The 12,999-nt window shown below is 38.2% G+C and overlaps 1 protein-coding gene across 2 annotated transcripts; it reads left to right on the top strand.

Moving 5' to 3' along the window:
• Positions 1–1,050: 1,050 nt before the first annotated feature.
• Positions 1,051–12,574, top strand: LOC129422286 (voltage-gated monoatomic cation channel TMEM109). Of its 2 annotated transcripts, XM_055178112.2 has the most exons (4): positions 1,051–1,995; positions 2,251–2,310; positions 10,968–11,070; positions 11,899–12,574. In XM_055178112.2, the coding sequence occupies exons 1-4, from the start codon at positions 1,777–1,779 to the stop codon at positions 12,264–12,266; spliced, it is 750 nt and encodes a 249-aa protein (XP_055034087.2). In that variant the 5' UTR covers positions 1,051–1,776; the 3' UTR covers positions 12,267–12,574. The 2 variants fall into 2 exon arrangements, with proteins under 2 accessions (XP_055034087.2, XP_055034088.2); XM_055178113.2 differs by lacking the exon at positions 2,251–2,310 and having other exon boundaries at positions 1,054–1,995.
• The last annotated feature ends 425 nt before the right edge of the window (positions 12,575–12,999 follow it).

The following is a 12,999-nucleotide window of genomic DNA, read 5'->3' as shown; positions in this document are numbered from 1 at the left end:
TCATTGTCATGTTCAAGAAACCAATTTGAAATGATTCGAGCTTTGTGACATGCTGCACTATCCTGCTGGAAGTAGCCATCAGAGGATGAGTACATGGTGGTCATAAAGGGATGGACATGGTCAGAAACAATGCTTAGGTAGGCCGTGGCATTTAAATGATGCACAATTGGCACTTAAGGCCCTAAAGTGTGCCAAGAAAACATCCCCCACACCATTACACCACCACCACCAGCCTGCACAGTGGTAACAAGGCATGAAGGATCCATGTTCTCATTCTGTTTACGCCAAAAACTCTACCATCCAAATGTCTCAACAGACGTCGAGACTCATCAGACCAGGCAACATTTTTCCAGTCTTCAACTGTCCAATTTTGCTGAGCTTGTGCAAATCGTAGCCACTTTTTCCTATTTGTAGTGGAGATGAGTGGTACCCGGTGGGGTCTTCTGCTGTTGTAGCCCATCCGCCTCAAGGTTGTGGGTGTTGTGGCTTCACAAATGCTTTGCTGCATACCTCCGTTGTAGCGAGTGGTTATTTCAGTCAAAGTTGCTCTTTTATCAGCTTGAATCAGTCGGTCCATTCTCCTCTGACCTCTAGCATCAACAAGGCATTTTCGCCCCCAGGTCTACCGCATACTGGATGTTTTTCTCTTTTCACACCATTCTTTGTAAACCCTAGAAATGGTTGTGCGTGAAAATCCCAGTAACTGAGTAGATTGTGAAGTACTCAAACCGGCCTGTCTGGCACCACCAACCATGCCATGCTAAAAATTGCTTAAATCACCTTTCTTTCCCATTCTGACATTCAGTTTGGAGTTCAGGAGATTGTCTTGACCAGGACCACACCCCTAAATGCATCGAAGCAACTGCCATGTGATTGTTGATTAATGAGAAATTGAACAGGTGTTCCTAATAATCCTTTAGGTGAGTGTATATTACCTTTGCACTCAATGATTTGTAGGCACATATTACAAGTGTTTTTGGGGTGCTTTACACCTAGGTGGGATTTGAGACCTGTGTGGTTATCTTGCTGTGGTGCCACAAAGCCATACTGTCCGTCTCGATTTCGCTATAAACTCATCCAAAAGATTTTTGTATGAAATAAATGTAAACTCTAAAGCACGCTCGCACTTCATACGCGCTTTAAACCGGCTTCTCCTGTTGTATGACAGACGCGCAGAGTGGGCGGGAACTCGATATACCGTCTGTAGTGAAGACTTGTTTCATCACGCGCGCGCCGGTGGAGCTCTTCACACAGACAGACCAACACAAACCGGACTTTCAAAGCGGATACTCGCTCAAAAAAACTAAAAACCCGTCACCTGTTGCATGTTTGAAAACTTTAGAGATTTTTATTATACTTTTTTAAAAGACATGTAATCTTAATTTGTGCTTTGTATGATACCATATACAGTAAACGAGACGCTATTTTTAAACGCCCTTTAAGAGCTCGCGTTGCGCGCTACTCGAACCATTCACAGGCTATACTCAACCTTGAGATAGCATTGCTTTCATTATTAAACTATTATAGATGAGAGTTTATTCAGCTGTGCATGTCAGCTAACTGCTCAGTTAGGGCTATTATTTGCTTGGACTGTCTACGATTTAGAAACGAACTTTTTGGTCTGAGAGGACCTGCAGTCAGTGTTATTTTATTATAGCCTATGTGCGCCTTTTACGCCGTCAATAGAAACAAAGACACAGCTCGTTTGTCACAGAAGACTTATTTTGTACTTTTTGAATCTTTATCGCAGATATTTTGAGATAATCCGGGTGCAGGATGTCTTTTCACATCTGTGTTTCAAGAAGTTCGCAAACGCTGTTAGTTTTTGGGGTTTTGTTTCTGGTTCTTCCAGTTTTATGTCATGGGTTGGAGTTTACCGAGAAGTCCAACATAAATAAATTAAATATTGACAGTGTTATTATGGAGCCTCTGGATGGACTGAGACAATATGTGGAGTCAGTCGTCGGCACCCATGCAATTCAGATGGGCGTTGAGGTAAACAAAATTTTGATTCACTTTTACTTTTTAAATACAATCTCACATTTCCATTCCTTCTGTTATATACAATTCTAAATAACCTTTATGGAAACCTCTACCTCTCATTCTCTCATGAATGCATTAATAACTTTGGTATGTGGTATTGTTCTCATCTTACCCCTCTACTTGATCCTCCTGTAACCCCTGCACTCATCCTTTGCTCTGATTTCATCTGCTCATGTTCCCCTCCTCACCAAACTCTCTTTGAGCCAGAATGCTGTATTTTACCTTGACTCAGTGTTTGGTCCAGAGAACGTCTATTCTGTGGCTATGGTAAGAAAGTAAAAGTCCGTGTCGTGTTAGAGATCATGTCAAAGCATCTACACAAATTGATTTATGTGCTTGTTTTGACACGCAGCCTGCTCGTCTTTGTGTGAAAGCAACAACTGTCAGTGAACAAGTGCCAGAACAGGTGTTCAAGTGTTTATATCTCTGGCTCACGGCCAGAAGGCCACACAGAGCCTCTGTTGTAAACCAAGTCTTTGTATTTTATATTGGTTAAACTATTATAGATGAGAGTTTAATTAGCTGTGCATGTCAGCTAACTGCTCAGTTAGTTAGGCTATTATTTGCTTGGACTGTCTACGATTTAGAAACGAACTTTTTGGTCTGAGAGGACTTGCAGTCAGTGTTATTTTATTATAGCCTATGTGCGCCTTTTACGCCGTCAATAGAAACAAAGACAGCTCGTTTGTCACAGAAGACTTATTTTGTACTTTTTGAATCTTTACATACTTTCATGTAAAGAGTATTTGTCTTGTGTTGTATGCGTGTGTGCATGCGTAATTAAAGGGGCCATGGCATGAAAATCTGACTTTTTCCATGTTTAAAACCTGTTAAGCGTCACCGTCCCGTATACGGGACACCTAAGTTTACTTCAATATTGTTGAGGTAAATGTTAATCTATCACTACAAACTATATATTGTCGGAAAGGTCTAAGCCTCTAGAATACATATTTCAGCAGTGTTTTATAAAATAAATTATGTAGGGAGAGTAATTGATTAATTTATGAAGAGAGTGCGCCTCAAAACCTTTATATCCTGCTAAATGTCACTGTCTCGCCAGCGGGGCGCCTACGTTTACTTCCGTGTTTTCCATGTGAATTCTTATCCAATCCTGACAAACTATATATCGTTTGAAAGCTCTAAGGGTGTAGTTTCCATTTATCATCAGAATTTTGGGAAAGAAATTACATAGTGAGAGCCATTTTCTAAAATGCCACAGGTCCACAGGTGGGCCCATGTTGTTATTATATATTGGTAACACAAATACCCTATCTAAACCTAAAATATCTTGACAAACTATATATCATTGGAAAGCTCTAAGAGTGTAGTTTTCATATTTTATCACCATTTTGGAGAAATTATAACAGAGTAAGAGTCAGATTCTAAAATGTCACCGGGCCACAGGTGGACCCAGTTTGTTTGTCCATATGTATAGCACTAATACCCTATTCCAAACCTAAACAATTTTGACAAACTATATATCATTGGAAAGCACTAAGAGTGTAGTTATCATATATCTTTACCATTTTGAGAAAAAAATGACGTAGTGAAAGTCAGTTTCAAAAAGGTCACGGGCCCACATGTAGACCCAATATGTTTTTACATTTTTCTAACACTAACCCCCCACCCTAAACCCCAAAAATCTTGATAAACTATATATCACTGGAAAGCTCTCAGAATGTAGTTTTCATATGTCAAAGTCATCTGATGATAGAAATAATTTAGTGGCAGTTTTTTGTTACATGCCCCCCCCCTCCCATAGGAATGCATATTATTATTATTTATTCATAATGCTATATCCTATTATAAATCTTCAAAAATGTTGACAAACTATATATCATTGGAAAGCTCTTAGAATGTAGTTTTCATATTTCAAAATGTTTTAGCAGTAATAATAATGCAGTGAAAGTAATTGATTCATTTATGACAAGAGTATGCAGCAAACCGTTGACACCTACTGGCCGTTGTTGGTAAAACGACTAAAACTGTAACACAAACCTCATTTTTTGTGATTTTAACTTGAAATTTGGATCACAACTGCTTGAGACATATGGCTTCATGTTTACATTATTACTTTTTTTTAAAATTTACCTTTTTATAATTTTTTTAATAAAATTAATATGTTATTGGATTATTTTTATTTATTAAAATAAATGTAAACTGCTATAACAATTTTTCTGTTAAATATTTTCACCTGCTTACACTTCAGTCAAAAACCTTCAATTGTCTTCTTTAAAACAAGACCAAGATTAGGCTTCTAGACCAAAAAGTGCCAGAGTTATATTTATTTGAAGATGCACTTCAACTTTTCACCCCCCCACTCTAAAGGATAGGACGACGCTTAAGAGGTTAAGTGCTATGATTGGGTCCCCAGCGCTTCTATCAACCTAGAAAATGTGAAAAAGATCAACCCAGTAACTTAATTTTGGTAAACTATTCTCTACAAACACCTGAAAAAATAGGTAGTTTAAATTTGGCTCTCATTATGATGTCATAAGAAGCTCTTATTATAATAATACCGCCCCTTAAACTGCACTATCCAACCACAGCACTGCCATTTAGTGCAGAGAAAAGCACAATTGAGTTTTAGAGGCTGTTTACATTTGGCATTAACATGCGTTTTCGTCGATCGGAATCACAAGTGGACGACGTTAATGCCAGGCGTAAACGGTGTTCAAAACGTTTTGAACGCGTGCACTTTCGACCACTTTCAACCACTTTCAACCACATTCAGAGGTAGTCGAACCCCTTTCGATCGGATTGCTTTTGTATTGTAAAAAATCCGCCCTTCTCTCCGCCCATTTATCTAATCTGAGATACTGAACACAATGTTTTACGTCTTTTCAGACTTCTGGCGTGAACACATGGTGAAAAGTGCTATTTTTAGCCTTTCATTGATAAAACTAAAGCAGCTGATCTCCGCAGTTTCATTTTGCAAGCGTGTGAAAGTTGCGCGATCCTATTTCACTAATTGCGCTGAAACTTCAGAGAAAGCTCTAACATATACACGTAGAAAACACTGTCCAGCATGTTTACTTGCTAAACAAGCAGTGGACTCTGATATAATATTAGTTTGCGTCCATATAAACTCATAAATACTCCCACTCTCGTTTGAATGAGGCTATGTTTACATTAATGCGTTTATTCTTTAAAACGCGTTACTTTTGCTACGTTTACGCCTTTCATCTACACTACATCACCGTTTTCGACCCTCATAAACGGATTCGTTCGCAAACGCTGAAGACCCTGTTTTAGTTTGAGAACTCAAATGTTGCTCTGAGTGTAAATGAACGTAGACGGAGTCTTATGTAAACGAACAGCTGATGTTAACGTGACAGCGCATCATTTTCAAATGTTTGCAACGGAGGTTTTGCCAAAAATAGTTAACATCTACCAACCAGCTATTATAAACGTTATATCGGATTGTTTTAACATGTATCCTTATAGATAATGTCTGTTTTATATTAATGTTTGAGTATTGTTGGGTTTGAGTATTGTTGTAATGTGTTTATGTTTTGTTTAAATTTAGTTAGCTTACGAAAGATAGACTGTAATTTTAAACGCCATATAGGGCGTTGTGAAGGCCAATATGAAGGGAGAATTGTAATGGGTCAGACATTATTTTCCAGTTTAATGTAAGTTTTGTTTGCTACTTTAAAATGAATTTCGTTTCAGATAATTTGTCTCTTAATTTTAATCGATGTTTGTTGATAAGTTTTGTGAATATAAATTAATAAAAACAATAAACTCAACGTCATTAATATATAATGCTCGTTTAGGCGCTTGCGCTTTTAGCTATTTCTGTGTTGCTAGCGGAGGACGTGCACGGACCTCGCACACTTTAAAAAATTAATGCAATAAGCATTTCTGTAGGTTAAAGCAATACTTCACCTCTTACTATGTTCGATTGAAGTTTGCATTTGCTGACATTTTTTTTGCTTCAAGTTCGCTACTGTTTAGTACTGTTCACTTGAATGCTTTCTTTTTAAATCATAAAGACCTTTCTGTTTAGTTATAAAATCAAAATTAACCTATTAATCATATTAATATGTTGTAGGGGGGAGCTAGAACAGTATAAGACTTTCCCAAACACATTTTAATAGGTTTCAAAATAGTGTCTGTTATAGTTGCCAGCAAAGGACCCAGGTATGAATTTTTGTCAATATCGCACACCCCTAGGCTGCGTAAACGTGCAAAGGTAAGCTATTATTAGAGTAATAAGTTATTTTACACTTTTATGCGCATGCAGTTACGTGATTGGTCATGTTTCATGCATTTATGGTGGTGTATAGTGTGGATGAAGATTCTTTTTAAAATGCCAGTATAAACGAGGATCGTTTTCATTTTAAAATGCCGTTTTAAAACGCAAATGCTCTAATATAAACAGGGCCTGACAGCGTCTCGACAGACTGCCCCCTCACAGTATTCATGACAGAAGCGAACGAAAGTGGACAAAAGAGACTGATTTAAATACCAGGTGTAAACGTGATGTGTCTCCCTCGTCCACTTGTGATCCCATCGATGAAAACACATCTTAATAGCAAGTGTAAACAGCCCTATAGTTGCAACAAACCACCATCATTGTGATCAGTGTTTGAATTTCATCAGCTCCTTTGCATTTTAAAGGACACACCCAAAATGGCACATTTTTGCACACACCTACAAAGTGGAAATTTTAACATGCTATAATAAATTATTTATATGGTATTTTGAGCTCAAACTTCACATATGTGCTCTGGGGACACCAAAGATTTATTTGACATCTTAAAAAATCTTGTGCCATGGCCCCTTTTAATAAATGTTAAGAGCGGTGATGTCCAGCTGTCATACTGGCTGCTCTGCTTGCACACGGACAAACATAGGTCTTGTCATGCGCGCACACGCAAATACTATTGACGTTTATAGCCCACCTTTTTTTGCTTCTCTTAGATACCAAATTAAAAAAGTTAGTTTACTAAATTAAACTTAAAAGAATGGTTCACTCAAAACATGAAAATTCTGTTCTCATTTACTCACCCAATCAGAAGACGCGCATCGTACCGCATTACCACCTTGGGTGTGCATTATTTTCTAATAATTCAACGACCCGTCATCATGCATCATGAAAGCATCTTTTGCAGCGATTTTTGTGTGAGCATATCAGTGAACACCCCTGACCACTCGGTGAGTTTCACGTCTTTGTAAACGAAAGTTTAATGCATTTTAGGACGGATTGTTCCAGTGCACCTATGCAGCCATTGTAGAGGTGGGAGGTGATACAACAAACACCCGAAAATTCTCGGGCCAGCATCATATGTCCAAATTTCAGTCAAAATCGTTCTATTTCATCATAAACAATCTGAAAACAGGGCTTTAAGTGTAAAATACCGAACTTGTCCTTTAACCATACACCTTCAGATTAAATTATTTTTGAGCCGTATTGCATCTCATTGTAGGCTATTTGTTGCTAGCATAACCATTAACTTTCTCACCTTCCCTCCTTCTTTTTGTCTGCTCATCTTCTGCTGGCTTTCCAAATGATAATTTAGTTTGTTGCAGCCTTTTCATTTTCGGTCATTTGAATGAAAACCACTTTATTTTGAACAATGGATTTGTGGGTATTGAAGTTTATGTGAAATGTACGAGCGAGACACTGCGTTGCGTTCTTTAATTGGTTTAGGAAACACTCCGCTAGCCGACTACTTTCGTTTTGAGATGGCAGCGGGGCCTTTCTGTGGAGTTTCTGCATGTTCTCCATGACCATGTGTCAGCGTGGGTTTACTCCGGGTACTTCGGTTTCCTCCCACAGGCCAAAAACATGCAAGTTAGGCAAATTGGAGATACCAAATTGTCCCTCCCCCAACCAGTATATGGATCAACTTGTTTGAATAAAACTTGTGTATGGATTAAGTGGTTCTCGTCATGAATATAGCCGTAGATGCTGAAATGGAGTAAAGAAATAAAGGAAGAAGAAGGAGATGGCAGGGGTATCTGCAAGTATACACGTGTTACGTGACGGTTCGTAGATTCAAGGATAATTGTCTCGTCAGCTATTTTCACATCAAAATGAAACACTTCAAGATAAAACTACCGAGGACATGACCGGTGTCCTCAATGGTAGCTACGGTCATGCATCATGTAATCTATTCAAATCTAAACGGCCTTTAAACTATTTTTGCATGGCTCCCTGAAATACTCGTGTGATTTGTCAGTCATGACATTCTCTGCTAAACTCAATTTCTTTGCTATTTTTGACTATTGTGCATTCATACACATGTATTTGCAGCTTTTATTGGGGGAAAACACCAGTTTTTCAATATTTTACTATGTTCTTACCTCATCATACCTATCTTTTTTCAATGTTTACACTTAGCACTTAGTTTGCTAGTCTGGCGCAGTAATATTGACAGAAGTTTGAGCGAGAGGAGGAGTAGTCAGGACAGGAATGATGATGTTACTGTGCGCTGAGGTCGAAGTGCTGCAAACTAAGTCCTCTTCCGCCATACAATATAGTTCTCATTTTTTATCCACTTTTTGTTTTATAAATCGCCACGTTTTATTTTGTGCCACCATACATACTTGTGTAACTACTCATGTAGCCTAACAGTCTTTATATAGAGAAAACATGGAAGTGTTTGGTGGCTTCGAAATTCATCCTTGTTTGGATCCTAAATGTGCATTCACATCAGACGCGGTAGAGGCGTCAAGAACGCACTATTCGCATAGTTGGATGCTTGAACATTTGAGTTTACGAGACATTCACGACGAAATTTGCGTCATTGGAGGTGCTTCTGCGACTCCGCTGGCTTCCTGTAATCACGTCACTACTAGAGCAATCTCCTGATTGGTTAATGCAGCTCGATTTTCCACCAAAGTTCAGATTTTTAAACTTGCACGTTTGTTTGCGGCAACGATCAATTCGCGCATTCCGCGCCGCAGGAAGCCTCTTCACGTCTTTGCATTGTCTTAACATGTAAATCACTCGTGCTTGCCTCCTCTACCGCGTCTAGTGTGAATGCACAGAAATGGGGTTTGGCTAAATGGTAACACATTCACAAGGCGCTGTACAAAGATTAGGTGTACGCATTGAATAAAGATAGGTAAGTATTAATTTGTCATATGATATAAGAACATAGTAAAATATTGAAAAACTGTGGTGTTTTTCTTTAAACAGTGCATTAAATCTTTACATGTCTGTTCCCTGGAGTTTCAGCCCATCATCTTTGCATTGCTAACTCAAAACTCTACCAAGCTGTAATAATATATGTGTGTGTGTGTGTGTGTGTGTGTGTGTGTGTGTGTGTGTGTACCTGGTAATTATCACGTTAAGATAGGAATACCAGTGTTTTTGTGACCTTGTGGGGACATTTTGATGTCCCCATGAGGAAACAAGCTTATAAATCAAACAGAATTATGTTTATTAAAAATGTGAAGTAGTAGAAGGGGTTCTGTGATGGGTGGGGTTAGGGAGGGGAATAGAATATACAGTTTGTACGGTATAAAATGCATTACGTCTATGGAATGTCCCCACAAAACATGGAAACCAGTGTGTGTGTAAAAGGAATAATTGACGACGTGCCGTTGAATTACTCGAAAATAATGCACACCCAAGGTGGTAATGCGGCCAACGTTAGACACAGTTGCTCTGGATGTACTTTAAGACATTTAACAGGTTAGGTGTGCAGTTATCAAAAAATTATGCATACCCATGAAACATTTCTCAACCAATCAGAATAAAGCATTCAACGGCCCATGGTATAAGCGGAAATAATAGATTCAGGTCCTTTGAATTATTTAAAAAGTAATGCACACCCGTGGTTTAGCCTAACCCAGCTTTGTGTTGTACTGCATTACTAAATACATAACTACATTTATAAGTTAAAATTATATACGTTACATACATACATATATACATATATACATATATATATATATATATATATATATATGGATGACCAATGCCCAAAAACACGTCAAGGGTTGATTTTTAAAAAAATGAGATTTAAAAAAATATAATATGAAAGCTGAATAAATAAGCTTGCTATTGTTGTTGTATGATTTGTTGGGATAGGACAACATATGGCCAAGATACCGTACATCTATTTGAAAATCTGGAATCCGAGGGTGAAAAAAATCAAAACATTGAGGAAATTACCTTTAAAGCAACACTATGTAGTTTTTTTACCTTTAAATAATGTCTCTAAAATTATTTCAGTGATAGAACAACTTTTAACTGGACAAATTGTACTGTTGTTGCAACCTGAGCAGCCTCCTAGCTGCTACAAGCACACTCTGAAAGTGGCGGTGGAGGGTAGAGCACAAAGCCCCGCCGCTCCATCTGCCTGCAGAAGAGTGTCTGATACCAGGCACTTTTGCGCTTTTCAACCACATGGGGGAGCTGTAAGTCATTTTTACATGGAAACTACATAGTGTTGCTTTAAAGTTGTACAAATGAAGTCCTTAGCAACTGCATTCACAAAAATAGAGTTTTGATATATTTATGGTATGAAATCTTTATTTAATATCCTAATGATGTTTGGCATAAAAGAAAAATCGATCATTTTGACCCATACAATGTATTTTTGACTTTTGCTACAAATATGCCTGTGCTACTTGGTCCAGGGTCATATATTTATATTTATATATATAGTAAGTAGTCATGTAATGTAGTGTGACAGTCATTATGATTAAAATAAACCCCCTCCGGGTGATACAAGACTGATCACAGTGTCTGATGATAACGTCCAGCCGACTGTACATTATTCCTCGTATCACACATGCATTGTGTCACTAGATAAGGTTAACAGAGTCCTGGTTCATGATTAGTGATATACTCTATATTTGATATACCCCGCCTCCTGTTAACACCAATGCACACCACATAAGCACTTCCTCAAATCTAACCGCTACTTTCTGTTTCTCTTCACCCCATCTTTTTCATATAGTTTGTTGAAATGTTGATGAAGTTTGTGGCTGAAGGAGCTGCCAGTGGACTTAACGTTATCGCTGTCTATGTATCTGAGATTCTTCGAGCTACAGGAGTGAGTGGTGAGTAAAGGTCACATTTCAGGGTATAGTTTATACTGCAAGACCTTTTGTGTAACTTGAAGATGTATACATTTATATATGTAAATCACTATGCAATGCACATTTAAATTTAGTCCAAAAGTAAAGCTTGATGTTTAGCCTAAATGCCCATAAAGGAGACATCCTCTGTGTTGAGGGGTGGCTCTAGAACGGCAATCTAGTTAAAGGGACTCAATATGCTCATTTTTCAGCTCCCCTAGAGTTAACCATTAGATTTTTACAGTTTTGTAATCATTCAGCTGATCTCTGGGTCTGGCGCTAGCACTTTTAGCATAGCTTAGCACAATCCATTGAATCCGATTAGACCATTAGCATCCTGCTAAAAAAATAACCAAAGAGTTTCGATATTTTTCCTATTTTAAACTTGACTCATCTGTAGTTACATCTATACTATAGGGGGTCGCACAACAGACATGCACCTCAGCGCCGTTCTAAAAAAATCGCTAAAGACCGACAGAAAATTCAAAGTTGCAATTTTCTAGGAATTTTATGAATTATTAGGAATAAAATTTCTGTCGGCCTTAGTACACAATTTCACTACAGAAGATTCAAGTTTTACATAGGAAAAATATTGAAACTTTTCGGTTATTTTTTAGCGCAATGCTAATGGTCGAATCAGATTCAATGGATTATGCTAAGCTATGCTAAAAGTGGTAGCTGAATGGATTCCAAAACTGTAAAAATCAAATGTTTAACTCTAGGGGAGCTGGAAATGAGCATATTTTCAAGAAAAGTGGAGTGTCCCTTTAACATATTTTATAATTTGTTTTGTTTGTCTATTTTTTATAGAGGAGACAATATCAATCCCTCATTTCACTGCCGAGGGTGTGTACTCTGTGATCAAATGGGCTTTGCTGGCTCTGATTGGCTACTGGATCCTGACCGTGGTGCTTCGGGTCACCCTGGCACTTGTGAGACGGGTGTTTTGGCTGCTTAAAGCCATCCTAGTCCTGTGGGTCTTTATGAGGATCGTCAATGACCCCACTGCCTCCACCAATATCACTACACTGAGACTGACACTGCTGGTGCTCATCTGTGCCGTGTTTGGAGTCACCACGAGCAGAGCCGGTGGGAGCGGAGACGGTCTGGAGAAGCGAGTCAGAAACCTGGAGGGACGACTCCAAGTGATGGAGAAAACGAAAACAGAGAGCGACTAGAGAGGAATGCAGAAGAGATAGAGGAAGAATAAAGACTAGTGAGAATAAAAGAAGAGCACCAAGTTTGTCTTATTTTTTGTGATGTGCTATTTGAGCACAAAACCAAATACGTTTGGATGAGACAAATAATGTGTGTGATAGTCAATGCATGCACCCAGGGATCAATTCAGTCCTGTCACATCAACAACAGAGCAGCAGTAACATTAAGGACACAGTCAGGGTTTGTATAGCAGTTGTGTACTGCAGATACTGGATTAGTCATAAACATTATGTGTCATGAAATGAATAAACTGCTTTCCAATCCTGTACTGTATAGTATTTTTGTTGTGACTATGGAAAGACACACAGTGTTTTTAAACTATATTTGGACACATAATCCAATGCAGTATATGTACACTATCAAATAAGGTACCAAAGCTGTCACTGGGGCATCACGGTACCCATTTAACCCTTGTGGGTTGTTCCCATTCACTACCCTTTCGGGTTGTTCGTGTACAAAAAAGGCCACTGAATTTAACGGCTGTAAAAATTTATCAGATAATTTTTTTTCTAATTTGTTTTCATAAATCTGTTGATCAACCTCAGTGCTGATCAAAACTACCAAATGTTTACATAATTTCCATGATTTTGACTCTTTGTTTGCCAGGTTCATGGGTGGTGTCACTGATTTGGGGGAAAAACACACAGATTGACTGATTCTCAATATAAAAAGTGATTGTGGACTGGATTTTTT

This window comes from Misgurnus anguillicaudatus, chromosome 16 (genome assembly GCF_027580225.2).
Source record: "Misgurnus anguillicaudatus chromosome 16, ASM2758022v2, whole genome shotgun sequence".
Taxonomy (NCBI): domain Eukaryota; kingdom Metazoa; phylum Chordata; class Actinopteri; order Cypriniformes; family Cobitidae; genus Misgurnus; species Misgurnus anguillicaudatus.
This window is presented reverse-complemented; position numbering and strand designations above follow the sequence as displayed.

Bases quoted from the DNA above. Each gene is read 5' to 3' on its own strand.
- LOC129422286 (XM_055178112.2), top strand. From the start codon at position 1,777: ATGTCTTTTCACATCTGTGTTTCAAGAAGTTCGCAAACGCTGTTAGTT. The intron at 2,311-10,967 runs GTAAGAAAGTAA...TTTTTCATATAG, and splicing joins ACGTCTATTCTGTGGCTATG to TTTGTTGAAATGTTGATGAA. The intron at 11,071-11,898 runs GTGAGTAAAGGT...TATTTTTTATAG, and splicing joins TCGAGCTACAGGAGTGAGTG to AGGAGACAATATCAATCCCT.